This window comes from Artemia franciscana, chromosome 2 (assembly GCF_032884065.1).
Source record: "Artemia franciscana chromosome 2, ASM3288406v1, whole genome shotgun sequence".
Lineage (NCBI taxonomy): Eukaryota > Metazoa > Arthropoda > Branchiopoda > Anostraca > Artemiidae > Artemia > Artemia franciscana.
This window is the reverse complement of record NC_088864.1, coordinates 2113854-2141476: the sequence shown is the minus strand read 5'-3', so window position 1 is coordinate 2141476 and position 27623 is coordinate 2113854. Positions and strand designations below refer to the sequence as shown.

General features: G+C 36.8%; 1 protein-coding gene across 4 annotated transcripts in view; it reads right to left on the bottom strand.

The window, feature by feature from the left end:
- LOC136035803 (leucine--tRNA ligase, cytoplasmic-like) overlaps positions 1-27623 on the bottom strand; it is a 217657-nt gene that overhangs the window by 5986 nt on the left and 184048 nt on the right. For all 4 annotated transcript variants that reach the window (XM_065717779.1, XM_065717775.1, XM_065717786.1 and 1 more), the window contains exons 17-18: positions 25607-25819; positions 13451-13682 (exon numbers count right to left, since the gene is read on the bottom strand). In XM_065717779.1, the coding sequence (XP_065573851.1) occupies positions 13451-13682; positions 25607-25819 (445 nt within the window). The remainder of the gene's footprint in view (positions 1-13450; positions 13683-25606; positions 25820-27623) is intronic.

The following is a 27623-nucleotide window of genomic DNA, read 5'->3' as shown; positions in this document are numbered from 1 at the left end:
TTTTTCGGATATTATGAGAAATAGAAACATTGAGCTCGAAATATGGATTCTTTTCGCTAAAGCAAAGAATTTACAATACTTGGAGAAAAAGACTTGGAAGACTGTATGTAATAGAAGCACTGCGCCAGAAGAAAGAATCGGTAAACAATAAAATAACAAGAGCCAAGAACTCATATGGCACTTGTGACGAGGTCGGAAGAGCAAAGAGCCTTCAGCCCCCCTGATGCTCGAATCGGGGAGAACGACTTTTATTAAGTTAATTTGTGCTGGTCCCTGACACGCCTACTAATTTTCATCGTCCTAGCACGTCCAGAAGCACTGAACTCGCCAAAGCACTGGACCCCTCCCCCAACTCCCCCAAAGAGAGCGGATCCGGTCCGGTAGTGTCAATCACGCATCTAAAGCTTCTGCTTATTCTCGAACTCGCCAAAGCATTAGAAATACCCCCAACTCCCCCAGAGAGATCGGATCTGGTACGGTTATGTCAATAACGTATCTAGAACTAGTGCTTATTCTTTCCATCATGTTTCATCCCGATCTCCCCACTCTAAGCGTTTTCCAAGATTTCCCACAATGTCCCCGGATCCAATCCAAATTGAAAATGGAGCATCTGAGACATGACATCTTTCTATATATCAAGTTTCATTAAGATCCGATCATCCATTCGTGAGATAAAACATACCTCATTTTTCACAATTTCCACCCCCTCCAGCTCCTCCCCAGGTGGTCGGATCGGGGAAACGACTTTCATAAAGTCAATCTGTGCAGGTCCCTGACACGCCTACCAAGTCTCATTGCACGTCAAGAAGTACCGAAATCACTAAAGCACTGGAAATCCCCCCAACTTCCCCAAAGAGAGTTGATCCATTCAGGTTATGTCAATCACGTATCTAGGACTGTGTTTATTCTTCCTACCAAGTTTCATCCCAATCTCTTCACTCTAAGCGTTTTCCATGATTTCGGGTTTCCCCCTCCAACTCCCATCAATGTCACCGGATCCGGATCCTCCAACTCCCATCAATGTCACCGAGTCCGGGATTTAAAATAAGAGCTCTAATACACGAGGTCCTTCTGAATATCAAACTGAATATCAAACCCCCCCCAGTAGATATAATCGAAGAAAGGACTATTTCTAGTTTAATCTGGTCTGGTCCCTGATACGCCTGACAACTTTCATCGTCCTAGCTTATCTGTATAAGTGGACGAACTAGCAAAAACGGGACCGACAGACAGACATGAATTGCGATCGCTATATGTCACCTGGTAAATACTAAGTGCCATAAAAAAAATATATTTTTTTGATCTGTAAAACTATAAAAACTATACGAAGCTGCCCCACAAAAGATAGACGAAGCTGTGAGTTTACATCAAGTATTCAGGATGTTTATGGGTGTATTGTGTTGCGAGAGCAACACTTTGGTTTTGTCCCGTTATTTTTTTTCCTATGCCGCCAATCTCAGCTTATTCCTGGAGACTGGTAAGGGTCTAACCTGTGCGGTTTTTACGGAAAGTGTGGACCTCAGGCCGGATTGATGAATATGACATTATATTTTGGAAAGCTCCGCAGAACTCTTTCCTGGGGCCAAAAAGGATGGTTTTTGCTTGTCCACGAGCCAGAGCCTATGGTGTGCGAAGTTAAGTGGAGTTATATAGCCTATGTCAGAGAGGAGTATCTGAAGTTGTGCAGCCAAGCTTTCGTTTCATCAAACCATGTTTCTGCTTTCGAGTGGAAAGCTCCGTTCTAGCAGGCAAGGAGGCAGGCACCACTTTCAATTTGAAGATGGACTAAAATCGATAAGTGTTATGCGGCAGTTACCCGGCCCAACAGCCAATATATCTTCTTTGAGTGATAAATAGAAAAATTTACAGAAGCAAAAAAGGGGCATTTTCCCACGGGTCCGAAAGCGCTTCCATCTATTGTTTCTACCCATTTCTGTTCGTTATTTCAGCTGAGTTTATCATTCGGATTTTCGGACTTGGGATTGCGGTAGAGAAATGGTATTAGATGTGCCTAATAAACTTTAAAAGTTCACTCATTGCTAAAGAAATTGGAGCTTATCCTTTGCTCCTTTCTAAGCGGTGACGTTAGAAAGTTGACCTACGGCAAAAAAAATCAACTTTTGAACTAAGACAGAAAGATTTTTTCGACGGTAATCGATAGCTCTTGATGAGCTGATCAAAGTGTATGACATCCATTTTTTGGCACAAAAATTACTTCATGAGGTATACCAGTTTGAAACAAGGGGTTGACAACTTCAGTAGCAAGGTACACGCTGTAACGGAATCTAGGCCGATACAAATTGTGAGACATATAGAGGACTAGTAAGCAACAGTCGGCTGTTAGGTAATAATCACCTTCGGCAATGAGGGGTTAGCAACTTTTGCTAGTTGGTGTATCTATTATTTGTTTCCAGTGTATTTGATGGTAAAACCAATTTGATTCCAGTGGTAAGACATGTAGGGGACTTGTAAGTAATAATCTACTGTTGAGTTACAGTGAACTTCAGCGATGAGGGGCTTGCGACTATGCTAGTTGGTGTACCCATTTATTTGTTTCTGGTGAACTTGATGCCTATCACGGGAGAGGGACTTATAAGTAAGAATCGGTTCACTTTGGGCGAGAAATGGCTGTTAGCTCATAATCATCTTTGGCAATGAGGGGTTTGCCACTTTTGCTAGTTGGTTTACCTATTATTTGTTTCCGGTGTATGTGATGGTTTAACCAATTTGGTTCCAGTGGTAAGACATGTAGGGGACTTGTAAGTAATAATCGACTGTTGGGGTACAATCATCTTCAGCGATGGTTTGCAACTTTTGCTAGTTGGTGTATCCATTTATTTGTTTCCGGTGAACTATATGTCTATCACGGGAGAGGGACTTGTAAATAAGAATCTGTCCGCTTGGGCTAGAAATTTGTGCAAATTGGTGCACATTGCATTCGGTCTCTTTAAATCTGGCAGAATTAAGTGTTTACGCAACGGGTACAAATGATACCGTAGAACAAGGAGGTAGTCTCGTAATAATTAGTGTCACCTATGGTATTTTAATCCTGAAAAGTTACGGATAGCTTTATAATACCAACTAGATTATATAAGATATTGTTCCAAGTTTTCATCCGACACAATGTCTACGATTGAAAAGGATAAAGTTTAACTGGCTGCAAAGTCAATTTAGTCCGTTCTTTCGATATTATTTTGTAGTTGTTGTTTTTTTCAACGCTGAGAAATAGCCTTTGGTCACGTGATAACTGATTGCGTTCTTGTTTTAACATACCGTTTTAAAAAACATCGATAGGCTGACAGCTTCATCATTTAACCGATAGTGAAGAAACAAGCACAAACAAGAATATAAAAGAATAAGATAGTTTCGTAATAATTAATAGAATGTCATCTATGGTATTTTGATCCTGAATAATTAGGGATAGCTTTATAATATCAACAACATTACATAAGATATGTTCCGAGTTTTCATCCGTCACGATGTCTACGATTGAAAAGGATAAAGTTCAACTAGCTGCAAAGTCAATTTAGTCCCTTCTTTCGATGCTATTTTGTTGTTGTTCCTTCAACGCTGAGGAGTAGCCTTTGATAATGTGATTACTGATCGATAGCGAAGAAACGAAACTAAAGTGTTCCTCTTGCAACACTTTAGTCGGTGAAGCCGGACAAAGGTTGCCGCAACACTTCACGTTTCCCGGGGAACGTAGGTCTAGTTTTCATCTTCTAATGCACTCCCTTAAACTTCTGGAATAAGCTAAAACCAAAGGGGCTACACTTCCTTTTTACCATTATCTTACTTCAAAGAAATTATACTGTAGTCAAATGATGGGATACTTTAATTAGAATTCTTTTATTATGATATATATACATTTTTTTCCTATGTAATTTTTAACCTATAATTAACACTGGCCGAAATTTCAACAGAAAAAAGATCTTTAATCCAAAAATAGATGTGGAGGAAAACAATCAGGCCTTTTAGATGCAGCAAAAACAAAACAATAGAAAATGACCAAACCTATTAGGACATAAAAAAGGATAAAAACATACATAAAAAAAATCACAACTGAAAGAATCTAATAACGCGATGATGTGGAGAAACATGAACGCAAGCTGTGTTTAAGAGCTTTCTGTGCAGAAAATCTAGTTTTACTGTCATATCAGGAACGATAAATTTTCTGATAAGAACACATTTTTTTTTTCAAGAATGAAGAAGCAGCAAAGATTTACAAAATCTAAAATAATTAATCCGGATTCTTTCAATTCTTTTTTCTTAAGAAGAGGAAATGTATTGAATGATTACAGAAAGTTGAGTAGCGCTTGGTTAACGCAAGACTGTCATATTACTTTCTATCAAAAATAATCTTAGCGTATCCTAATTGGATTTTCATATTAATATCTGAGACTGGGTATTGATGCAAGCTTGGAAGACTGTTAGTAACAGAAACAGCCAGCAGACCATGCCAGCAGAGAGAATCTGTAAGCAATATACATATATACCAAAAATGTACTATATAAAAAATATATTACATTTTTGTATATAAAATTTTTCTGATGTAAAAAAAAATATATAAAAAATGAGGAGAAGAAGCTACTTTAAGAACGATCGATCAAGGTGAGCGTTTACATCAAATATTTATAATATTTAAATATTTGCTTTCATCTTCTAATTTGTCCCCCTTTAAATCTGAAATTTGTACCAGAAAAATACCGAAGGAGCTACATATCCTCTATACCAATATCTTATTCAAGTTTTCCCATATTTTACATGTAATTTGCCTTTTATCTGCAGCTTCGAAAAATTTTGGTCCCCTTAGGAAACTAAGGAAACTAACCCCAAATAAAAATACTACGCACACACTTGCTAAGGCAGCAGAGGTTTGTGATCTAATCTGATATTTACTTATATTATATTGTGCTTCAAATATGCTAAAATAAGCCATAGATTACCAAAATAACAAGAGTAAAAAAACTTTAGAAGTTAATTTATAATTCACCATAAAAGATCTTCTAATGACTACTAACGGCAACATCTTTTTAGATAATAAACTTTTAATCTTCTTCTATTTCCTCTGAAAATTCAACTAATGGTCAAAATATCATCTAGAGGAAGATTATGCTTTTCCGCATACTTCATAAGAAATTTTCTTACACTGGGATAAATAAACCGTAAAATCCTCCCCCTGTGGGAAGAGGAATAAGGGAAATAGGAATTACATTCATTCAGATATCATTCTCAAGAGGAATTTCTGAAATATTTCTTTAGCCTGAAGAAATACTGAGAGGCATTTTTCCCAGGTCCTGAATCTACATACACTTGCTCTTCATAAATGATAGGCAAACAAAGTCCCTCAGAGTTAAATCCTTACAGAAGAACGCTCTAGTCAAGGTAATGCGTTTCTCATGTCAAGAAATCAGTCATCGATTATCTTGAATTATTTATCCTTTTTCCTATCAGTGGAATCATTGCAGAATAAATATTCAAAAATACCCAATTCTTATGTAGCCTAAGCAAAACATAATAGATCAGAGAATAATAGATTCCATAATTTTTAGCGACTTCTAGTAAACTTATGGTGTGGAGTTCACGAAATTGGCCAATAGGCCCTATTGGTTTCAGGATGCAATTGCCGTGATCTTTCTCTGGAGCTAGGTTTACGTTGCTGGTTCGTATGAACCAGATAAATTGGTGTCAATTGTGTTGATACAGAATAAATGGAGTCTAAATTCCTTTTCCTTATAAAAAAAAATATATAATAATAAATAACGGAATGAATGCCAGCATTCATTCCGTTCAGAGCTAGTGCGCGTTGGTGGATGCTATTGCTTATTTAGGATATTTGTTCTGTTTGAATTGTTTGAACACTTACCAGTAAGTCTCTGTTTAATGTATTTTTGATTTGGTTATTAGCCAATCTAGGGGAGATTATTGAATAATTTTATGATGTCTCTCACGAAGTCGTACTTTGATCAGAAACACACTGAGCTTATGACGAAGATTCTTATCCTGGAAAAGGGGATTGAGGCTTTGCGAAATGAGAATTTGGAACTCGAAGAAGAAAATACGGTTCTCAAAACCGAAGTAGTAAATCTAAAAAAGTCTTGTCTTCAAGTTGAACTTGTTTGAAAAAGACAGAATATTCTACTTCACGGTATACCAGCTGTTCAAGGTGGCAACTCCGAAAATGCCGCTCGTGAGTTTCTCGCTGAATTAGGAGTCAGTAACGCAAATTCAATGCCCTTCGTCAAGTGCTATCGTTTAAATGGAAATAAACCACCAGGCTCTAATACTAGGGCAACGTCTAGGACTACACTAAAAGCCGGGCCAGTTTTCGTGACTTTGGCTAATTTAGCAGATAAAGACGCTATTATGAAAAATTGTGGTAGGCTGAAGGGATCTGGAAAAAGTATCACTTCCGATCTCCCGCGTGAATTGGCACGTCGTAGAAAAGAACTGCTATCTTTCGGCTATAATCTGCGTACGTCATCTGACACTTCAACTAGAGTTGCTGAAACCCGAGTAATAACGAAAGGGATTAGTGTATGGATTGAAGCGAAAAAGTCTTCAAAGAGTAAGACTTGGTTGCAAATAGAGGACTCATGTTTTGATCCCTTTAAACTATCTAGTAATGCGACCTCTGTGGTTCCCTCCCCCGCTGTGATAGTTGGAGGTGAGTAATATGTGTGATTTGTTCATTTTTTTTTTTTAGTGATTTGTATGATGTTTGTTAGTTGTTGTTGTTTTGGTTTTTTTTTTTCGTAAGTTATGATATATAAATTTTTCTCCTGGATTGGGAGATTTAGTTATGTTTTTGTTGTTTTTCATTTTGTATACAAGTTTTTTTCTTATTCAAGTTTTCTGTTTTTGGCCTTTATTTTTTCTGTTTCAGTTTCTTTTTTCACAAAAAATGAGTTCATCGTTCTGTTTGTCTAGTTGCTGTCCACATGTCATTGTTATGAAGATGCCAAGCTGGGTGGTGGGTGGCGCATGATGGATCATAGTTTGTATTTTTTTTTTTTAATTTGTCTGACTCTAGTTTGGGTGACATCTCCTCCTTGGGTGAGCGACTATCTCATCTTCAAAATAACCCAATTGATGTTCTTAGTTTGATAAATAATTCAGTAGGTCAGTCTAACAAATCACCATCAAATCCCCATTTTTCAGTTAGTAGTAAATACGTATCTGATTTAGATCGAGTATCCAAACGAGATGGTAGATTCTCTGTACTTCAGCTTAATGTTCAGGGTCTTTGCTCTTCGTTTGATGAGTTGAAAAAAATAGTGTGTAGTGGCCACCCTGACTTCATTGGTCTTTGTGAGACTTTCCTTGATTCAAAAAACGAATCTCTATTACATCTCCCTGGGTAAAAGATGGAATATTTGAATCGAAGTAGGGTGGCTAAAGGTGGCCTTGCTGTTTATGTTTCGGAATGTCTTCCGTACTCTGTTAGACATGACCTGTCAAGAAATGAAGAAGGAATTTTTGAATCCATATTTATTGAGATTAAAACCCAAGCTAAAGCTTTGATTGTTGGTAATATATACCGGTCTCCTAGTGGGTCTGTTCCCTCTTTCCTTCAGATTCTTGATGAGGTCTTGGAAATAATCCAACTTCATTCATGTGAACTTGTAATTATGGGCGACTTCAACCTTAATTTGTGTGACCGGAGGTCATCCTCGTCCTTGGATTTTCTTTCGACAATGCTCGCTTGTGGAACACTACCTTCTGCATGCATTCCAACTCGCATAACTAACACTACCGCTTCTTTGCTTGATAATATTTTTTCATCTCTGACGTTGGTGCGAAATTCTATATTGATGAGTGATATCTCAGACCATTTTCCTGTTTTTTCCATGTATGATTTTTCCGATTCGTTGCCAAGGAGGAGCCAAGAAGCTGGTTTTTCCTCTTTAAAATTTAATGATCAGGGCTTGCATATTCTTAGGTCACGGTTGGCAGGTCGTTCGTGGAGTATTTCTAAAAATGGATCTGACATAGATTCTTTGTTTAATTCGTTTTATGATTCTTTGAAAGAAGTTATCTTTGATACATGTAATGCACCCCAGTCGAATCCAGCATCGAAAAGAACAACCCCTTTGAATCCTTGGATGACCTCTGGACTTCTTAAAAGTTGGAGGAAGAAAAATTATCTTTGGAAGGCTTACAGGTGCTCTAAGCCATTTTCGCGTGATTCTCGGCTTCAACTTTTCAAAGCTTATAGAAGAGTTTACAATTCGCTTTGCCGAAGGGCTAAATCGTTATTTTATCATAGAAAATTCTCTGCGTGCGGTAAAGACATTAGGAAGACATGGCAAGTAATCAATTCTGTTATCAGGCCATCTTTTCTGCCTCCTTCTGTTCCTTCAAGTGTCGTGATTGACGGGAAAAATGTAGAGGGTGAGCTAAAAGTTCAAGATGCGTTTACTTCCTATTTTGCTAATATCGGCAAAATACAGCCTCTTCTGTAAGTCCCTCTTCTTCTCTACCTGATTTTAGGTCTTATCTAGGACCACCTTGTCCTAAATCAATGGCATTGGAACCTGTCTCTGAAGCTGAAATAGCCAGAATTGTCAATTGTTTGAGGGGTTCTTCATCCTCTGGCCCAGACCGTATTCCGACTAAGGTTGTCAAGTTCATTCTTCCTGTCATTGTGTGTGCCCTCACGAGACTTGTCAATCTTTCTTTTGAAAATGGTGTCTTCCCAAGTGCTCTAAAGCGTGCTCGTGTTATCATCCTTTTTAAAGGTGGATCAAGGAATGATCCTGCAAATTATCGTCCCATATCTCTTTTATCAGTGTTTAGTAAAATTTTTGAAAAAGCTATGCTTTCTCGACTTCTTGATTTTCTTAATTCTAAACTCTTTTTTCATGATTTTCAGTTTGGTTTTAGGGCCAAACATTCAACTGAGCATGCATGTGCAACTCTCTTGAATTATTTAAATTCAGCTCTTGACTCTGGTTTGATACCTGCTGCTCTTTTTCTTGATGTTCGAAAAGCGTTTGACTCATAAACACACAAGATTCTTCTTCTGAAAATGTCCCATATTGGAATAAGAGGGAATGCTTATTCATGGTTTCTATCATATTTATCTGGTCGAGTCATCTCGGTTCATCCGGACTTTTCTAATCCTTCTGGAATAGAGTTTGGTGTTCCACAAGGATCTGTCATTGGGCCGATACTCTTTTTAATCTACGTCAATGACCTGATTAATGCGGTTAGAAATTTAAAACCTACCATTTGCTGTCGTCTTTGTCAACCAGTATCCGTGACTAGCTGTGACAAGAGTTTGTCCTTACCGGATACACTTATTGCTTTTGCTGATGACAGTACTCTTGGCACAACTGGTAGAACTGAGTCTGATCTTCGTTCAAGGATGATAGCCCTTTTTGAAAGAGTTATCCAGTGGTTTGATGTAAATTATCTTGCCTTAAATGTCGAAAAGTCATGTTTTCTCATTTTCTCCAGAGTCTCAAAGGCTTGCCCTGATTTAAATGAAATAAATGTATCAAGAGGTTCTCTAAGTAGACCTAAGGATCGTTACGTTCGATTCCTAGGCATCTTGCTTGATGAAAATCTTTCGTTCAAGTATCATATTGACCTGATTAAAATGAAAGTCTCCAGGAGTCTTGGAATCCTTAGAAAGCTCAAATATATATTTCCAGGGTCGATTCTTAGACTCTTGTTCTGCAGCCTAGTTCAGTCTTATGTTTCATATTGTTCTGTTATTTGGATGTCAACTTTTCCCTCGTCTCTGAAGCCACTTTCAAAACTTTATGATAAAGCAAGGACTCTTATTCAGGAAACTAACCGTTTTTCACTTAAACCCTTGCTTGATTTGAAATCTCTCTATTTTCTTTCTTGTTCTTCTTTCGTTTTTTTACAGTTGCACGGCCATCTTCCTGCTGTCCTATGTAATAATATATCTTTTGTTTCTGATCAATCGACTTATCATCTCCGCAGTTCCAACAATTTACTGGTTCTTCACACACCGTCAGTGAGGTCTGACTTCAACCCTCTGACAGCTTGCAACAGGATCTGGAACACGCTCCCAGAGTTCGTACGAAGCTGCCACTCGTTTGGTATGTTCAAAAATTATGTTAGAGATTTTCTAGCTAGTAAATAATTTTGTTTGTTTTTTTTTTTTTTGTTTTTTTTTGTCTTTATTTTTTATTCCGGTTTCCCTTGGAGTTGATGTCTCTGGATTGAGTTGGGTATTTAATTGAGTTGGTGAAATCATGTGCTACTCCCTGCCTAGCTTGTCATTTTTTTGGAGATTATTAAGGTGGGCGACTCAATTTTTGGTTTTTGTTTATATTTTTTGTTGTTGGTATTTTTTTCTCCCCTGTTCTTTCCCGGCCATTGAGCCTTATGGGGGAGATTGTCTTGAAGTAATTTTTTTGTTTATGGATTTTAATGTTAAATAAAGAACTCAGAACTACAAAAAAAACACACACCCGTGATCTGTCTTCTGGGAAAAAATACAAAATTCCACATTTTTGTAGATAGGAGCTTAAAAGTTCTACAACAGGGTTCTCTGATACGCTGAATCTGATGGTGTGATTTTCGTTAAGATTTTTTTACTTTTAGGGGTTTTACCACTAATTTGTAAAGAAAGGTAAATTTTCTCAGGCTCGTAATTTTTGATGGGTGAGACTAAAATTGGTGAAACTTATATATTCAGAATCAGCGTAAAAATGCGATTCTTTTGATGTAACTATTGGTATTAAAATTCCATTTTTTAGAGTTTCGGTTACTATTGAGCCGGGTCACTTCTTACTACAGTTCGTTACCACGAACTGTTTGATCTAGGTTTACATTGCTGGTTCGTATGAACCAGATAAATTAGTGTCAATTGTGTAGATACAGAATGAATGGAATCTAAATCCCCTTTCCTTATAATAGCGTGTAGAAATGCACACGGCTTACAAATGTAACACTGACTCGCTGTCTCAACTCTATTTTGGATGGGAAAAACTTGGGGTGATAAACTTCAATTGTTGAACAAGAATAGAAGTTAGAAGTAAACAATGACTTATTCAGCAAAATCTAAGAACCACTTGTTTAATTTACCAATCACAAACTTTTATTGCTTCTATAAGACTCGTTAGAATTTTGCTGAATATTGATCTGAACCCTAAAGGACAGGGATTGCTTAGGCACATTTGAACGTTGGTCTAAATTAGAAACTACCAGAGTTGTGATTGTAAGTATAACTCATAGATTTTTCAGAGTGTGGTAGCAAGGCATTCGGCAGTATTCCCTAGCATGCTGAAAAACATTCGACATCTATAATTAAGTCACCGACGGTCACGAGATGGATTCCATTGCTACTGACACTGAGCATAAGCTTTTGAAGTTTTGCGCATGGCTTTGAGAAAGAATTTGCTAAAACTATGTTACGATAATCCCACAGCAAATGCAAATTCAGAAAAAGAGTCGATACCATTCTAACCGCTAAATAGCTGTCATCAGTCATAAAAGCAAAAAAGCTAGGCCTTTAAAGAAGCTAGGCCTTCAGAAGTATGGGCCATAATAACGTGGACAGAGTTGTAGCAAACAATATATTCATTGATTCGTCTCAAAACGTTAACGCTAACGTGAGCTAACAGATGTTCTAGTAGAGCAACTATTTCATAGGTCCCATACATATCGTGGATAATTGAATCAACGGGATTAGAATTAGGATACAAGCCTCTGTGTCACTACAACGTGTGCTTTTGAAGAGAGGGCACATTTAGGTACAGGCTCACGACAGTCGGACCTAGTACAAAAATTGACTACTTTCTCCTTCTATCTCATAAAAAATTTATTTCCTTAGCACAACATTCAGATTTCGCAGCGAACAAAAACACAAAATTGTGTTTAAAAAAAACAACTAGGTGATGGTAAAATTATGAGTTCACAATTCAACACAGAAGGCACAACTACAATGTGGTATTTCATTTCTTGAACGAGAAACAAGTTTAACTTTATTCCAGACCATGGTTAGCGATAGTGACACACGTGGAGTTGTCCATGACTGTCAGCAGTTGATTTAAAAAAAAATACCTCCCTCAACTCTTTAAAATCTAATGAGGAATATCCTTTAACTACTTTCTTGACGCCTCCTGTTTTCATGTTTACGTCCAAGTACATAAATTGCAACTTACAATTAACGGTTCAGATAGGGATAAATCCTTTTATTAGACAGTGAAAAACAATGCAAAAAATTCTGGATATTTCGATCACATACACAGCGAGCGTCATCAGTAAATAAACAGTTTATCTGCTGATGACGGTCGCTGTGTGTGTGATCGGAATATCAAGAATTTTTATCATATTTTTCACTGTTATTTCGTACGTCATGGAAAGGTAATGTGGTCTTCGAAAATACGAGTACCTTCAAATTGTAACTCCCCAGCTTTTCCTCAAGTTAATTATGGCTTGCCTGTTAATGCCAAATTTGGCAAACATTACTATCGTACCTGTCTTTGAAGCCTCTCCGGGAAAAACAAATGGAACATGACAAACAAATGACTGGGAGGGGAAAGAATTACAGGAAACATAACCAGAAAAAACTATTACAGAGTCTAATATTGTTCCCGCAAACTGGTCCATAGCTCCCTGGAGAATTTAATCATCATAATAGCTCGTTTCACTTATTTGGTTTATTCCCTTCTCAGTAAGCCAAGAGCAAAGAGGCAAAATTAATCATTAATTCTAACCAAGCCCCATTACTATAGAGTGGTGTCAAAAATCGTTTCTGAGAAAATTTGGTCTAAAAATAAAAAACAGAGAGAAGAGAGAGAGAGAGAGAGAGAGAGAGAGAGAGAGAGAGAGAGAGAGAGAGAGAGAGAGAGAGAGAGAGAGATGCGATGGGGGGGGGGAGCACAGAAAGAACTTTTGCGTAATATTAGTTCTTTTAGCACATAGAAACCACAATGTGTCAAATCAACAGTTGTCTAAAATTAACAGTTATAAACCACTGGTATAATCGGTGAAATAAAAGTGATAGTAAGCAGCCGCTATTCCCTTTAATTTTCTATTTACCAGTCTTGTCCCAAGCAGTGCATCATAGAAGTAGCATAGCGAAAAAATGATCATAATCGCTTTAGTATTAAATGAATGAAATGTTTTGAAGACTGCAATACCTCAGATGACGCAAATACGAAAATTAAATTCACGAATCGACTAAGAAATAACATGTTTTTAGCTTTTTCATGTTTTTACTACAAACCCACCGCAATATAAAACCACATAATCCTTACGCAGAGGCAAGTGCTCCTCATCCCTTCTACACTGTTCAAAGCTCTACTTTAGTTACGATCCAAGAGAACTTCATAGGTTCAAGTCATTTTTGTAGTCCCATACCCGTCTCATTTAGGGCTTGAATCCCAAAAAATACTTTGTTCACTGTCTTACTAGATATCATAATAAAGAAAAAGGAATCAATCAAAGTAAGACTCCACTATACCTTTGAGTTGTTTCACGTTACGACAAAGACGATCTCTCAGCGTCTGAAGCGTGTCACCTTCAATAATGGGTACTTCAACTTCGAAAAGTCCGGACATGGGTTGAGGATTGATGAATTTTAAAGACACTTTCTCACATCTAAACATGATGAACGGTGATCCAGGAACACAATCTTGTTTTGTTTTCTCATCAGCAAAGGGGTCATCTGAGTTTTTTATGTCAATATGCTCAAGCTAAAAAAACAAGAGCTAAGAGCTCATATGGCACTTGTGACGAGGTCGGAAGAGCCGAGAGCTCATATGGTACGAGGTCGGAAGAGCCAAGAGCTCATTTGGACGAGGTCGGAAGAGCCAAGAGCTCATTTGGCACTTGTGAGAAGGTCAGAACCTAAAGTTAAACTTTATAGCACAAGATCCTTCTAAATATCAAATTTCATTAAGATCTGGTCACCCTTTCGTAAGTTACAAATACCTCAATTTTCAAAATTACCTCCCCCCTCCCAATTCCACCAAAGAGAGCAGATCCGGTCCAGTTATGTCAGTCACGTGTCTTAGACAGGTTTCTATTCTTCCCATCCAGTTTCATCCTGATCTCACCGCTTTAAGTATTTTCTAAGATTTCCGGTCCCCCCAACTGCCCCCCCCCCCAATTACGTTTGATCCGGTTGAGATTTAAAATAAGATATCAGAGTTACGAGGTCCTTCTAAATATGAAGTTTCATGAAGATCCGATCACTCCTTCGTAAGTTAAAAATACGTTATTTTTCTTATTTTTCAGAATTACCCCCCCCCCCCCCGCAATTGAGCGGATCCGTTCCAATTATGTAAATTACGTATGCAAGACTTTTGCTTATTTTTCCAACCAAGTTTCATCCCAATCCTTCCAATCTAAGGGTTTCCCATCATTTTAGGTCTCCCCACCCCAAACTTCCCCCAATGTCACCAGATCCGGTCAGGATTTAAAATAAGAGCTTTGAGCCACGATATCCTTCTAAAAATCAAATTTCATGGAGATCCAATCACCCATTCGTAAGTTAAAAATACCTCATTTTTTCTAATTTTTCACAATTAACCCCCCCCCCCAACTACCCAAAAGAAAGCGGATCCGTTCCGTTTATGTCAATCATCTATCTAGGACTTGTGTTTATTTTTCCCACCATGTTTCATCCCGATCCCTCCACTCTAAGTGTTTTCCAAGTTTTAGGTTTCCCCCTCCCAACTCCCCGCCCCCATCACCAGATCCGGTCGGGATTTAAAATAAGAGCTCTAAGACACGATATCCTTCTAAACATCAAATTTCATTGAGATCTGATCACCCGTTCGTAAGTTGAAAATACCTCATTTTTCTAATTTTTAAGACTTACTCCCCCCCCTCCCAACTACCCCAAAGAGAGCAAATAAGTTCCGATTATGTCAATCATGTATCTGGGACTTGCGCTTATTTTTCCCATCAAGTTTCATCCCGATCCCTCTACTCTAAGTGTTTTCCAAGATTTTAGGTTTCCCCCCTCCAACTCCCCCCAATGTCATCAGACCCAGTCGGGATTTAAAATAAGAGCTCTGAGACACAATATCATTCCAAACATCAAATTTCATTAAGATCCAATCACCCGCTCATAAGTTAAAAATACTTCATTTTTTCTATTTTTCCGAATTAACCGGCCCCTTCTCCCCCCCCCCCCCCAGATGGTCAAATCGGGAAAACGACTATTTCTAATTTAATCTGGTCCGGTCCCTGATACGCTTGCCAAATTTCATCGTCCTAGCTTACCTGGAAGTGCCTAAAGTAGCAAAACCGGGACTTTAGGTTTTCCCCCTCCAACTCCCCCCAATGTCATCAGATCCGGTCGGGATTAAAAATAAGATCTCTAAGACACAATATCATTCCAAACATCAAATTTCATCAAGATCCAAATACCCACTGATAAGTTAAAAATACTTCATTTTTTCCATTTTTTGCGAATTAACCGGGCCCCCACTCCCCCCCAGATGGTCAAATCGGGAAAACGACTATTTCTAATTTAATCTGGTCCGGTCCTTGATACGCTTGCCAAATTTCATCGTCCTAGCTTACCTGGAAGTGCCTAAAGTAGCAAAACCGGGACCGACAGACAGACCGACAGACCGACAGACAGACCGACAGACCGACAGAATTGGCGACTGCTATATGTCACTTGGTTAATACCAAGTGCCATAAAAAGAACAGAAAAAAAAACAACTTAATAATTAGCCAAATTACGTCAAAAAGGACTACTCGCCCAAATTGAATAGAATTGGGTGGATTAGTTCTGCCAATCCCAGGCAAATAATGTCCACTGTTCATTCTTACATAAATCGGAATGTGTTGGCAATACAGATCAAAATTGCCATTGTGGTATCAACAAAATCTTCTTTTTTTTTCGGGCACTGTGAGTATAAACCACAATTTGATGTGGAATATGAGCAGTAAAAAAAGTGGAAAAAGTCAGTATCCGCCCCGATCTTGCCTCTCCTGTTTTTAGAAGAAGAAAAGCACTCCAAAAGTTAAAATCGATACTTTTAACACAAAAAGATAAGTTTCCAACTTTTTTCTTTGGTAGCTGGTTTAATACAATTGCTGAGTTTTCAACTGCAGACGTCTTTACGACAACTTGCGACTGCGACCACTTGCAACTGCAACTAATTGCAACTATGACTGAACTACTTACAACAGCGAATGCGGCTAATTGAACCTACGACTAATACTGCGATTGTGACTGCGACTGCCAATACTGCTATTTTTTCTGTTATTACTATTACTATTGGACTAAATCAGGAGTGTTTAAGTGCATTCTGCTTGTCAAAACGGCAATAGATGCAATATCTTGGGAAAGGGAATTGAAACTTTCACGGGAAGGTGAAAGGTATGTAAAATTAAATCAAAAGACACTAGGTTTAATCAGATTGCCATAAGGGCATATCTGTGCAGTATCCCAAGAAAAGCTGAGTACATTATGTTGGAACTCCGAGAGCATGTTATTGGGGCTGTTGAACTAAACCAAAACATACTATATACATCCAAGGTTATCAATAGGGCATATCACGATACGCCTTTAAGTCAAATTTTTCAAGGTAAGGTAAAGGGAAGGCCGAACTAAATCCAAAGAAACTATGTACATTCAGTTTGTCAAAGAGTGTATCTGCAGTATCTTGGGGAAGACTAAGGGTATAAAGCTGAACTTTCACAGCATGTTAATGGGGAAATCAAAAGACAATACTTGCATCCAAGGTTCTCAAAAGAGTGTATCTGCGATATCTCAGGAACGGCTAAGGGAATTAAATTGGAACTTTCAGTGCACGTTGAGGGAGATTTTCGATTAATATTTGTCTCTGCTCAAGTGAAATTGGTTTGATTTCTTCCATGATTTTTGTTTATGCAGTTAGTCTTATATAAAATACACACCAACACATATTTGCGCATTTATATAATGACTGTTATGAACAAATCCTAACAAATCACTAATAATGCGAAAAAAAAAATAACACAATTTATTCGACTGGTGGGACGTTAGACCACTTCTTTTTTTGTTTCACTCCGTCTTGGTCTGTATTCTACCTATTTGTAAATGATTGCCGTAACGGATAAGTTCAGGTTTCAACTTCTTGTTATCATCTATAGCTTTGTTGCTGAATGTCGCTCAGATGATCTTTTACCGTTAAATAAAAATTTGTTGACTTAATTTTGAGATGAGTTTTGAATTAAATAAAGATTAATTTTGAAATTAAATAAAGACGGAAGAAGAGAAAAATGTGAAGAGGGTTCGGATGGAAACTTTTTAAATTGCTAGACTATCTTTCGTGCTACAATGGTAAAAATTACGTACCCGAATTTGTAAAGAAAGTGAAAATTCTGAGCAAGTTTATTCTGTGGGAACAATTGCCTGATGTCCTAGGCTTAAAGTTGGAAGGTGACTCTTTTTCTAATTTTTCAGCGTTATGATTCAATCAATTTGGTTTCTTTTTGGTTTTATTTTGTGGGCAGTTGTGCTAGCACCACACAGACAAAAAAAATCTTGGGAATGAGGCCTCACATGCCGTTTTGTTGCATGAGCTGATGTGAAGCTTGTCTTAGATTAAACCCAATTGGTTTTGCAAAGAAACCCCAAAGGTTTTGACCATGTTGTAGAAATTTTAACAAAAGTATTGGAAGTGCAGGTTGTCCTTAATCTGTGTTCAGCGGGTGATAAGCTGTTTCACCATTAGCTAATAAGAGGATTTAGGAATCGCCACCGCAGTATTTAGCAGCCTCATGTGCAGCCCAGCTCACGTTCGCAAAACCAGACAAAGAGGAAACGAGGGTCAAATCCTTAGGCAATTACAACTTCTGCTTCTTTGAGTGGTGTTACATCCAGTGTAGCTGGAAATGGCTATGGGCCTAAAAATAGTGTAGCATATTTTTGTTTTCCAAAGTAGGACATACTAAGAATAATTGTCGAGTCAGACTGATCAGAGATTTAGACTTCGGAGGTCACGTTTAGACGTACGTTTGAAACATGAGCACCAAAAGTCCATACCAACAACAGTCCTTCCGCTTCGTGGGAACGAAATTGGTAGTCCAAGACGGTTTCCAATGGCTTTTCATAAGCAACCGATGGTGAAACATTTTTCGGCGATTGGCCGCCCTCTCATGTCTTTGTTTAATAATGGCGCTTCTCATTCACTTATCAAAGAATCAATACTTAGGAAATTGGATTTTTCGTGTATATTGCAAACAGATGTATTATCTGGTTCGTTCCATGGCATCACGGAGGTCTCTTGTTTGTGGCGCGCAATGTTTTTCTTCTAATTTTGCAAAACAACCATTGAAAGTTTAGGTTTTGTTCTTCCTGAATTGCCATAGTCGCTAGCTACTGGTTTCAAGGAAATGGTTCAAAATGGCTTAATTTTTAATGGTACTGATTGTCCTGTTTTGTCAAAAATTCACAGTTGTGCAGTGAGTTTTCAGGACATTAGGTCTTAGGTTTTGGCGCATGAAGCTGCTGAGTCAAAATTGGAAATTGTTGCAAATCCACCAAAAAGGTTTTTTTTATGTCTTCTGAGAAGCTTATTATTCCTCCCTGGCCAGAAAAACAGATTAAAGTTTTCTTTTCTGGGACCAGGACTGTACATAGTAAGTAAAGAGCTGATAATTGTCTTTACTTTCGTCTATAGGGTTTTTCGCTTCTGAGCTTAAATGCAAAGTTCTGGCAGATGATCAGCTAGTAGACGTTGACGATGAATGCTCAGAAGATGGCTCACCAACAATTTGGAGGAATTTTCAATCTCAAGATGAATATGTACCTCAAAAATCTGTTTCTGTTACTATCGGAGCAGTTGGCTTTGGATCCAGAATTAATGGCCAACCAAGTCCTACCTACAGTCAAATGTTTCTTGCTCCTATTCATCAAAGTTTAGGTAGCTAGTTTTGCCTAAGAATCTCAGCCACAAGGAATTTTCCACTTTTTTTGATTATTTTCAGTCTGTGGCTTTGAGGGAATAATTTTTAGGCTTGACGTAAAAATAACGTAAATTTTCGCAACATGTGGAACACATTTGGGTAATTGTGATTGAATTGAGCTTGAAATAAATACGGTTGATTCACCTCCTGTGCATAGCCGTCTCGAAGATTGTAAACGCGCTTCACAGCCAGTTTTAATAAATACACATTACTTACAGGCTTGAACCATAGACAAATTTGATCGTCCCTACACTTCATCCTCATTAAAAAGAAAAACAGTAAATGGTGTATGGCGGTCGATTATAGAAGTTGAATAAAGTACCGTTAGGGACAGTTATATGTGGCCAAAGATTCAGGATTCTCTAGACAGAATGTCTTCCTCTAAGATCTTTCCTACCACTGATTTTTGTCAGAGTAATACCAAATGTTGGTAAACGAACTTAAATTGGATAAGACGCCTTTTGTTTGCACTTTTGTTTGCAATTTGGGCAGTTCAAAAAATACAGTACCCAAAGAAATTGAAGATAATAAGAACTTTGTTAAGTTTAATTACTTGGTTCCACAAATAAATTGCAGGTTTTGCTGCCACGACCCGTTCAATGAATTTGTTGATAAAAAAGGATGTAGAATTTGTTTTAGTGGAGGAAGAAATAAATACAGTCTTCTGAAACCCCTAGGGAGAAGCTGCTAAGATTAATTATTCTTGATCTTCTTAGAATAAATCAGGGAGGTTATATTCTTGCCACAAATACCAGTGCTATTAGGGCAAAGTTTGCACTGTTCCAAAAAAGCAAGGAAGTGATTTTGCAAAATGGCTCATGTGATTTTCTCAGAGGAAAAACAATTATTCGGTGATAGAAAAAGGGGCTTTAAGCATAGTCAGTTTCGTGAATTTGTACCGCCAACATTGAAACGGATCAGCAGAATCTTCAATGGCTAATGACTGCTAATTGAGTCGGATTAGGATTGAGTTACACGGTGGTTGAGTTAAATAAAGTTGAGTTCGATGAGGGTTGAGTTGTATGGGGGAATGAGCTGAATGAAGTTTAGTTGAATGAGAGTTGAACTTAAACAGGGATTGAGTTAAACGGGGCTCAGTCGAAAAAGGGTTCAGTAGAACGAAGGTTCAGTTTAAGTCACATGGGTTATTCAACCTGTCTACTATAGCTAACTGCAGTCCCGCTAAGTTTGCCTGGTAGGCCTGAGCTTGAAACGTTTCTGCGCCTTACTTTACACGTCATCTTTTGCCATTGGGTGCTGTCTGATCTTTATGACATACAGTTTGTGCCATTTGTTGAACAGCACATATCAAGCCTCTACTACGCCAGTTGCAGTTTTGCCCTGTCATAACTGAGGTAGTTATATGAGAGCCTTGATACATCAAGTGCACTATTAAACATGGTATAGCCTTATTTAAAGAAGCGGCATGCATTTTTCAGCTTTAAGTTTTAGTTCGTTTTAAGTTTTAATGTCGCTCTTACTTGCAGCTAAAAAAAAACTTTTTTTTTTTTTAGTTAATTACTAGACAAATCAACAAAAAGACAAAGCCAGCCATGGTTTGGTATAGAAAAAAAAACGTCAGATGTCATCTTCATTTTTACTCTGGATTTTCTTTTTGGTATCTCAGCTCCAATTCCCACTCTTATTAGATAGAGTAGTAATCCAAATCAGGGATTCAAATCAAACTCAACGGATTCAACTTCCCCCTAATCACCGACACATCATGATTCCAATCAATTTTTAAAAGCTACAAATTCTAATAGAACAGTGTGAACAAGGACAGAGCTTCTAAAATTATTGATTTTAAGACAATGGCCACATTTCAAATAGACCATAAAACTGGAACCAGGAAATTTTCCTCATCCGACTATTTTAAGGTTTAAAAAACCCTTTGAGAGTCTTTTTTGTTGCCATAGATACTAAACTAATCCGTCATCCCTGGCACGTAATACCGAATTCAATCACACCGTGTTTACAAAACTATGCAAGAACCTATATATATATATATATATATATATATATATATATATATATATATATATATATATATATATATATATATATATATGTCCCTAGTGATGATCGCAAAACCACAAACAAATTACGATTAATTTTTCCCAGTATTAACTCAAGGACTATATTGAAAAGACTATTTCCCAACGGCATGGAAAAAAGGTTCAAACTACGAAGAAAATTAAAATTAAATCAGATCGTAAAAACTTATACAGCCTTAAACATCTTAAAAAATTAGGAGCAGAAAAAGAATTCAGTTTTTAACGATAAAGACCCCCATATACAATTACGCTGTTTTTGGTAGTAGTGGGTGCCAAATTAAAAAAAAAGACATATCGATAACAAATCAGAAAAGATGTGCTAAAAGCATATGACCCAAAACACCTGGAGAAGGAGTAACTTTTCTCTAAATGTGTAAAAGATCTCACTGAGTTACCTTCTCAGTAAGAGCCTCCCGCAGGCAGCTCAGGCGCGTCCCCAGGTGGCATTTAGTGGGAAGTCCAGCAGATATGGGAATCCCTTTGAAAAAAAAAATACAAAGGCAAGGAAAAAGGAGGACTCTGTTCCTGGGGGTCCTAAAACACAGCTAGGACCCCTAACTGCGGGTCAACAAATAGCTAAGGAGGAGCTAGGGACCCTTTTATGGCTCTGTGCTGGGCCCATCAGCACGTGGACAAGTCAAGACAGCGCCAAGATCTGCAATCTCAGTAGCTAATGACGAAAACCATAGAACAGTGGTCGTCAACCTTTAGAGGTGCATGGACCACTAAATGTACCGTATGCTGTAAATACATCCATACATAATATCAGAAAAGATTTAATATAGTTAATGAGAAATACAGACATATATATATATATATATATATATATATATATATATATATATATATATATATATATATATATATATATATATATATATATATATATATACATCTACCGAACAGTTCGTAGTAACGAACTGTGCGTAGGAAGTGATCCAGCTCAATAGGAACCGAAAATGTAAAAAAAAAAAAACAGAATTTTGATACCAATATATAAATCAAAAGAACGAATTTTTATGCTGATTTCAAATACACAAGTTTCATCAAGTTTAACCTTACACATCAACAGTTTCGAGGCTAACAATGTTTGGTTTATTTCAAAAAAAGGAGAAACACCCCCTAACAGTAAAAGAATCTTAATGAAAATCCCACCATCAGATTCGGCGTATCAGAAAACCCTACTGTAGGGGTTTCAAGCTCCTATCTGCAAAAGTGTGAATTTTTGTATTTTTGCCAGAAGAAAGATCACGGATGTGTGTTTATTTGTTTTTATGTTGTTTTTTTTTTCCCAGGAGTGATCGTATCTGCCCAGTGGCCCTATAACATCGCGAGAGCGCTCATTCGAACAAAAATTATAAGTTCTAGTGCCCTTTTTAAGTGGACAATAAATTGGAGGGCAATTAGGCCTCCACCTACGCTCATTTTTTTTTCCCATGGTCACCTGATTAAAATTTAGAGATAGCCATTTTGTTCAACATAGTCTAAAAATCTAAAAACTAGTCTTTAAGGATGACTTAATCCCCCACAGTCCCTCGGGGAAGGGCTGCAAGTTGTGAACTCAGGCCATTGTTTACACATAGTATTGGTTATTGGGAAGTATACAGACATTTTCAGGGAGAATTTTTTTGTGGGAGGTCAGGAGGAGAAGGTTTCGTGGGATGATCTTTCCATGGAGGAATTTTTAAAGGGAGAAGGGAATTTTCCATGAAGGGGGCACAATATTTCCCAGCATTATTTAAAAAAACCATTAGAAATCCAATAAAAAAAAACATTTTTTTTCAACTGAAAGAAAGGAGCAACATTAAAACTTAATAAGAACAGAAATTATTACGTATATGAAGGGATTCGCCCTCTCATCAATACATCACTCTTTACACTAAAGTTTTTTTTAGTACTTTCACAAGAGCTATTTATCCTAATCAAAAATTTGTGATTAAGTGGTCATTTTTAAAGAATTGAAACAAAATTTGAACTTTAGCGTAAAGAGCGAGGTATTGACGAGGGGGGCAATCTTCGATCTATGGGACAAAAAACGACCAGTTTGCAGCAAGGAGGACCGGGAAAAAAAGGATATGTATAAGGAAATACAACAGATGGTAAAGAAAATAATAATCCAAATAAAGAATATAAAATACTGAGCTCTCCACAAAAAAATCCACTGCCGCCACTAGCACCTTAGACAAGAAAAGACAACTTTTCAAACTCAGAAACCGAGTCCAGTCTACAGGCCCAAGTCTCCGAACTTAAATCTGCATCAAATAGCTTCGGCATACGAATAAACCCAAAGAAGACAAAATTTGAGCGATCCACGAAAATCCCAAACACGTCCCTCTTCATGTCGTAGTAAGCGGAAAAAAGTCGAACCAGTAACCAAGGTTGCGTGCCTAGGGAGCCCACTATCATCAGACTATAATTTTTCCGACGAATTATCTTCAAAGGCAACAAATACCTTCAAAGGCATTTGAAGCGGGAAATCTCAATTGTCAAGAAAGAGTAATTACAGCACCTCAGGTGGCAGGGTCACATACAACGATTGGAAAAGCCAAGCCTGCCAATAGTTACATTTGAAGAAAGGGTCCACGCTATCCGTCCCCATGGAAGACCTAGGAAGAGATGACAAGACATCGTCGGAAGAGACCTCCTATGTCTCCTCAAACAACCTGACGACAAAACATCATGTAGGATGCTAATCCATGAACGTGTGAAGAAGATGACCCCAACCTGGCCTCTGAGGACGTCCGAGACATAAGTAAGTAAGTGAACGGTATAATAGTCTTTGGCAATTAACCATTTTAGATTTCAGATTTTAGGAGCGAAAAACTAGTTTTGCTTATTCATTTACACGGTTCAACATGGGGACACTGAAGAAGATGTGGTACTGCACTAAAAACTGTTTAATTTTGAAACAGCCAAAGGAAAAATCATAGCAAAGGCCTTTTTTAGTTATGAATGGACCTAAGAAGGATGCACGGGATGAAATTAATTTTATTCTGATGCACTTGATACCACGACAGTTTAAGCAATCAAAAGCATTATTAAAAAGAGAACCTTTACTTTCATTATCCTCATATGGTATAAATACAGTCCAATGAGGGAAGGAATGTTAAGAATAAATAGGCAAGATGAAACATATACAGTAAAAGAAAATCACTAAGCAAAAATAACAGATAATAATGATAAACCAGGACAGCTGGATTTCATTTCCGATTTTCATTTTACTCATTAATAAAAAAAAAATATCTATAGCAAGCCATGGCTTGATCAAAAAGCGCGATTTGTCTCGCCCAACAGGGAATGGCGTAATTAACAAGGTTTTAAAGCCATAGATTCTAATAATCCGAAATGTAAATCAAGGTATAAAGTGCATTGTGTCTTTATTGTTCTGAGCGTTAGAGTTGATAAATGAATAATGAGCTACTGTGCATCTAGAGTCTGTTACAGCTTGGTATGTAATTATGCACGATAAAATACCTCTAAAATTTAATTTACACTTGGTTAAGCTTATCCAGAGAGGAGTAAAACTTAACAGCTTAACTCTTTTTATCTAAAAGCATTCGAACTCGATCCCCTTTCCGTCCATAGTAACAATGCCTGAAAGTTTTCTCAGCCTTCCTCCTCCATACCATCTAAAAGAGCTTCCTCCCGCCTCCCTTTGTCCTTCTTAGATCCTGAATCCCCAGAGAAGCGGCTGTGACAGCTCCAAAACTGAGAGCGGTATACTCTAGGTCACATCGTTATCCTCGAAGCTTTGAGCCAATTTTTGTTTTGACTCTAAAAAATTCGTAACTCGTGCGTAATGGCCAATGTGCTCGCAACTTTTGTCCTTGTTGACAAATTTTCTTGTCGTGACTGTGTTGTAATTATTGTGATATTTTTTTTTATTTCGTAACTAATTGATTGAGTAAAAGATACCATGCTTGGGCCATTCAAATGAAAGCGTACCTTGTTTAAAATCATTTATTTGATCTGAAATTAGTTTTTCCATAAAACAGGGAAGTTTATTACAAGAGTTGCCTTAAGAGTTTTAATTTACTGACTCATTTTTAGAGGTGCGTTTGCTCAATCAATGTAGGAGGAGCCTGTTTTTATTCAGAAAGGTAATACTCTGACATTTCTGTCCCAAAAAAATCCAATAAATAGAAAGTAAAATAAATTCGATGCACAGGAATATTTTTAGAGACAAAGAAACAACTTTAAACGCAAACCCAGAAACCTGCCTATCCAGCAAGTATAACTGAGCCTTACATACAAAACAAACAATTACTTTTCCCAAGAAATCTTCCAAAGAAAACTTAAAACTTTGTGGTATGGCTCAATTCGTAAAACTATTATTAGTGGTCCAACTCTTGAACAAACATTATAATGTTACGGAAATAAATAGCATACCTCAAGAGTGTGTTGAACAAACGTTATAACGTTACGGAAATAAATAGCATAGCTCAAGAGTGTGTTGAACAAACGATATAACGTTACGGAAATAAATAGCATACCTCCAGATTGTGTTGAACAAACGTTATAACGTTACGGAAATAAATAGCATGCCTCAAGATTGTGTTGAACAAACGTTATAATGTTACGAATATAAACAGCATACCCCAAGAGTGTGTTGAACAAACGTTATAATGTTAAGGAAATAAATAGCATACCTCAAGAGTGTTTTTCAAATATGGAATAATCTCCTTCAAAACAGATTCTTCATCCAGGTCAACATTTTGCTTCAAAGCTTCGAGTCCTTTCTTATCCACACTTTCTTTGACAGCTTGAACAAATGGCATTACTTTTTTCATGTACTTCTTTAACTCTGGTAGCTTACCAAATATTTCTGATAAAGTATTGTTGGGCGGCAGTTTACCCTCAGGCTAAATAAATAAAGAAAATGTATTATTAAACAAAATTTACAAGAGCATTCATTTTTGTATTGAAACAAATCGAGCTTTACTTACTATCATCTTTCCATCAAGATATAATACCATTACTGCTGTTGGCCTTAAAGATTTTAGGAGCTCAAAACTAGTATTTTTGTTAAAACTGATTTGAATTGGTTAATGTTTTCATTAATAAGATAAATTTTACTTACCTTATACGATACGAAAAATCTTACCTACGATCTTTCGTTAGTTGAGTTATGGTTGTGTTATATATGTTTTATCTCTCGTATAGTTGTGTTACTTTTCTTTCATTATCATTTATTTACTCTACTTGTCTTGTATTTTAGTGGGTTAAAAATAAGTTTTTACTATTATTATTATTATTATAGTATTATGTAATAAGATAGCATATACAATTATCTTTTTAAAATCAAATATTCGTAATTATCACTATCGAAATTAAAATTTTCACGAACGTAGGACAACGGTTTTCGCTTGAAAACTGATTTTTTAATGTTTATTAATATTATGAGACAACAAAAATCCATGCATTTTCACAAATAAACAAGATTTAGTCACTCCTGTCATGAATCAGTTCCTTCCAAAATGTGTAATAAAAATTTCCTCTGAAACTCATGGATTTAACCCTTCAGAACTTTGTTCATATTTCAAGAAGGTATTAGCTAAGGTATTAGCTAACAGGCAGTTTAAATTAAAGTTATTAGTCTTGTTCCGTACGATTAAAGTTATTAGTCATATTATGAATATATTTTTTTGCAAAGTTTCATCTAATAACCATTCAAAAATATTTTGGATAAATTACTTTAACAAAAATCATAGCCTCAAATTAGTAGAAATTCTCGAGATGAAAAAAAAGTGATAAAAGATTTACTTGCTTTAAATTTAAAGTAATGAAAAATAATAGATCCCAGCTCTATTTAGTAAGTACTCTAAACATCAGCCAGTTTTTGGTCTTGCCAAGCTCTCAGTTTTCCCAAGCATAAAACAAAAATTCTCTCTGAAAATATGGCTTGAATCGAAAGATTTTTTTTCATTTTCAAGATGGCATCGGCTAAGGTATTAGCTAACAAGCAATTTAAAGTAAAATAATTAACCTTGTTCGTTAAAATAATTAAGGATTTTTTTTATAAGACTCGCTTGTTAACAATGTTGAAAGAAATGGAATAAATTACTTGAGTGTATAATCTCAAACTGCAAAAGATTTTCGAAATCAGTGGAAAAACTAAAAAACATCCCACTTACTTTAAAATTAGGAAGTACAAAAAATACTTTACTCGAATTCTAGTTAGTAAGTGCTCAAAAGATCAGTCAGTTTTTCCGCTTCCATAAACTGGGGGAATCATCTTGACATGGAAGGAATGTGAGATAGAAAAGTTTCAAGGTTATGCAGGACTCAAGTACCTTTGGTACTTGAGCGTCAAATTGGATTACAAATATGGTTTTTACTCCTTGCATTATATATAGTTCTTAAACTAAATAATTCAATGGCGTAACGAATGACATTTCTCAAGTTTAAATATTAAATAACTACTTCTGAAACTAGAACTTTCCAAATTACATAATGTAGTAGGATTCTAATTTATATTATGAAAAGAGAAATCACCAATGCAACAGCAAAAACACATAAAAAAAAAATAATAAAAAAAAGACAGAAGGAGAAAAGGAAAACTGTTTTCTGTCATTACTTTGTGTGTATTTAATTTATTTAGTTTGTAATCTATATAGCGAAAGAATCTATGTATCTAAACATAAAACACGTCCTATGCCTTGTTTT